A 2,548-nucleotide genomic window follows, 5' to 3' on the forward strand; every position below is an offset into this window, starting at 1 on the left:
GCCTACCCCACATGAATATTTAGTTTGTTATTTTAATTCATGCTTTTAATTTTAGTAAGCCCACCAAACAAAAAATTGTCCCCTTTTTAATCCAGTTTCAAGCTAATCATCCTAATCTTTAATCAATGGAATCTCGACCATATTTCCGTATTTCACACCCACGCACACAAAAAACAAACATACCGTAAAATCAATTTTGATTTCTTCAACTTCCCATATCAACTCACGCACATAGCCGTATAAATACCCCACAACCAACGTTCTCGCTCCAGAGAAAGAAACAAACACAACACAACTCACACAAACCAACTTTTATAGAGAGAGAGAGAAATGGGTAACGCCGTTGGACGGAGTAGGAAAGCGAAGGTGATGAAAGTAGATGGAGAGACGTTCAAGCTGAAAACGCCGGCGAGGGTGGACGACGTCGTCAAGGACCACCCGGGTCATGTGCTGTTGGATTCGGAGGCGGTTAAGCATTTCGGAGTTCGGGCCAAACCGTTGGAGCCCCATCAGGAGCTGAAGCCCAAGAGAATCTACTTCCTCGTGGAGCTACCCAAGGCTCAGCCTCCGGCGGAGCCTCAGCTGGCCAGGAGGGTCCGATCCAGCGGGATTCGGGGTATGAATGCTAAGGATAGGCTCGACTTCTTGATGCTTTCCAAGCGATCGGTCTCCGATATCACGTTTGCTAACAAGCAGCTGCCGCCCGTCGGCCAACTGGATGGGTCCGGGGCCGACGGCGAGCCAATAAGAGTCAAAATGAGGCTTCCCAAGGCCCAGCTGGAGAAGCTCATGGAGGAGAGTGACGACAGAGCTCAGGTCGCCGAGAAGATCATCAAATTGTACATGGCCAATAATGCCGCCGAGGCCGGTGGCGTCGCCGTCGAAGCCAAGCCTGAGCTGGGTGCCAAAAAAGAGGCTCGAAAGCCGCGAGGGGTATGCACTTATCTCTTGATATTCTCATCCAATAAAGTCTCATTTTTGATTGGCCAAAAAATAAAAAGAAATAAATTTTCGTAATAAAGAGGATAGTGTTGAATTTTTAATGTAATTTGATACAGATAAAACTAATTTTAATTCAAGCTTTTCTAAAATTATTTAATTTCAATTTATAATCTCTGACAAACTAGAATTAACAATTATAAATACAAACACACGCTCTTATTAATCCACGGAAGACATTATTTATAATTTATAAAAAATTAGTAACATGTTAGATTGATCTCTGGATATTATTCATAATGATTTTATTTGATTTGATGAATCAAATTAATAAACACTCATGAGTCATGAATAACTGATTGAATGAAAGAGTAATGATATGAGAGATTAAATTAAAAAAAGGTAAAAAATTTTATTGGGTTTAATTTAAATATCACACACGCATGTTAGGGCGCTTGTGTTGCGATCTTGAACGAGGAAGACAACGGCCGACACGGCCGTTTTCTTATTCCGGATTTAAAGCAGCGTGTTATTTTAATAAGGGCATTGTTCTTTGACCCTTATATAGAAGCATTTACATTAAAAAGTACGAACAAAGAAACGCATATTTGAATGTTTGACTTTTGACATGTTCGGATTTTTGAACAAAACGTGAGTAAAACAAGCTACGTACGAATGTAGTAGTAAATGATGGAATCAAGATTAGCAATTGTTTGTGGGAACTGCTTGTTGCTGGATTCGTGCGTTGTCTGTTTCTGTTAAGTGTAAAAACAAAAGGTCAAATGTTAGACTCTGTCGAAACTTTCAAGTCGGTGCTTATGCTTCTTAATTTATAAAAAATATCTTGATGGTTGATGTTTTTTTTTTTTATTTTTTTGGATTGCAGAAGCGGGTGAGTTTCAGTCCAATGGAAGGGGAAATACGCGTGGAAGCAGCTTCTCAATAGTAATTGGTTCTCGAATATTTGTATTTATAGCAGTAGCAGCACAGAGGAGCGGTCTCTGTTTTGGAGCTTCAGAAGTGACTGAATTTTGTTATGAAATGTTGTTATAGCTTAATTCAGTTTTCAGAGCAAATTAACTGTATTATAGGCGTTTAGAGTTAGCTTCAGAATTCAAATCAAGCATGGCTTCGCGGCTCGATTTGATTGCTTGTAGTAGATCCTTGTGAGTAAGTAGGATTAATGGATCACAGTTGTTTGAAGCTGCAAACTTGGTTTCATATCATATCGCCCTGACTCGCTCCAGCAGCCCAACCATGTTTCCCTTGTATTCTTAGAAAATTTCAACGCTACATGCTCTATAATATCTAAGAGTTTTATATATAAAGGTAATTCATTCAAATATCCCAAAATATAAGTTTAATTTACCTACAAATCAAATGAAGGAAGTTAAATGTAACCTTGGCCCTCATGTATGATGAGGAGAAAGATTTTGTTTTTTTTTCTTTGTTTAAATTATAAGACATGTCATTAATTTTTTAGCAAAAATTTTTTTTTATTTTATTAAATATTAGTGAGAGAGAATACGTAATCAAAATATCTAATACATAATCAAGATATGTATATTTAAAAAAATAAAGTTAAGAATTTATTAATTTTTTTAAATAA

The 2,548-nt window shown here is 37.5% G+C and overlaps 1 protein-coding gene across 1 annotated transcript; it reads left to right on the plus strand.

Annotated features, from left to right (window-relative positions):
* The first annotated feature begins 262 nt into the window (after positions 1 to 262).
* LOC129303669 (uncharacterized protein At1g66480-like) lies at positions 263 to 2,150 on the plus strand. Its single transcript, XM_054943142.1, has 2 exons — positions 263 to 933; positions 1,826 to 2,150. The coding sequence occupies exons 1-2, from the start codon at positions 331 to 333 to the stop codon at positions 1,883 to 1,885; spliced, it is 663 nt and encodes a 220-aa protein (XP_054799117.1). The 5' UTR covers positions 263 to 330; the 3' UTR covers positions 1,886 to 2,150.
* The last annotated feature ends 398 nt before the right edge of the window (positions 2,151 to 2,548 follow it).

Source organism: Prosopis cineraria, unplaced genomic scaffold (assembly GCF_029017545.1).
Source record: "Prosopis cineraria cultivar Desert tree isolate PC_DT_omini unplaced genomic scaffold, ASM2901754v1 PC2, whole genome shotgun sequence".
Lineage (NCBI taxonomy): Eukaryota > Viridiplantae > Streptophyta > Magnoliopsida > Fabales > Fabaceae > Prosopis > Prosopis cineraria.

Bases quoted from the DNA above. Each gene is read 5' to 3' on its own strand.
- LOC129303669 (XM_054943142.1), top strand. From the start codon at position 331: ATGGGTAACGCCGTTGGACGGAGTAGGAAAGCGAAGGTGATGAAAGTA. The intron at 934-1,825 runs GTATGCACTTAT...TTTGGATTGCAG, and splicing joins AGGCTCGAAAGCCGCGAGGG to AAGCGGGTGAGTTTCAGTCC.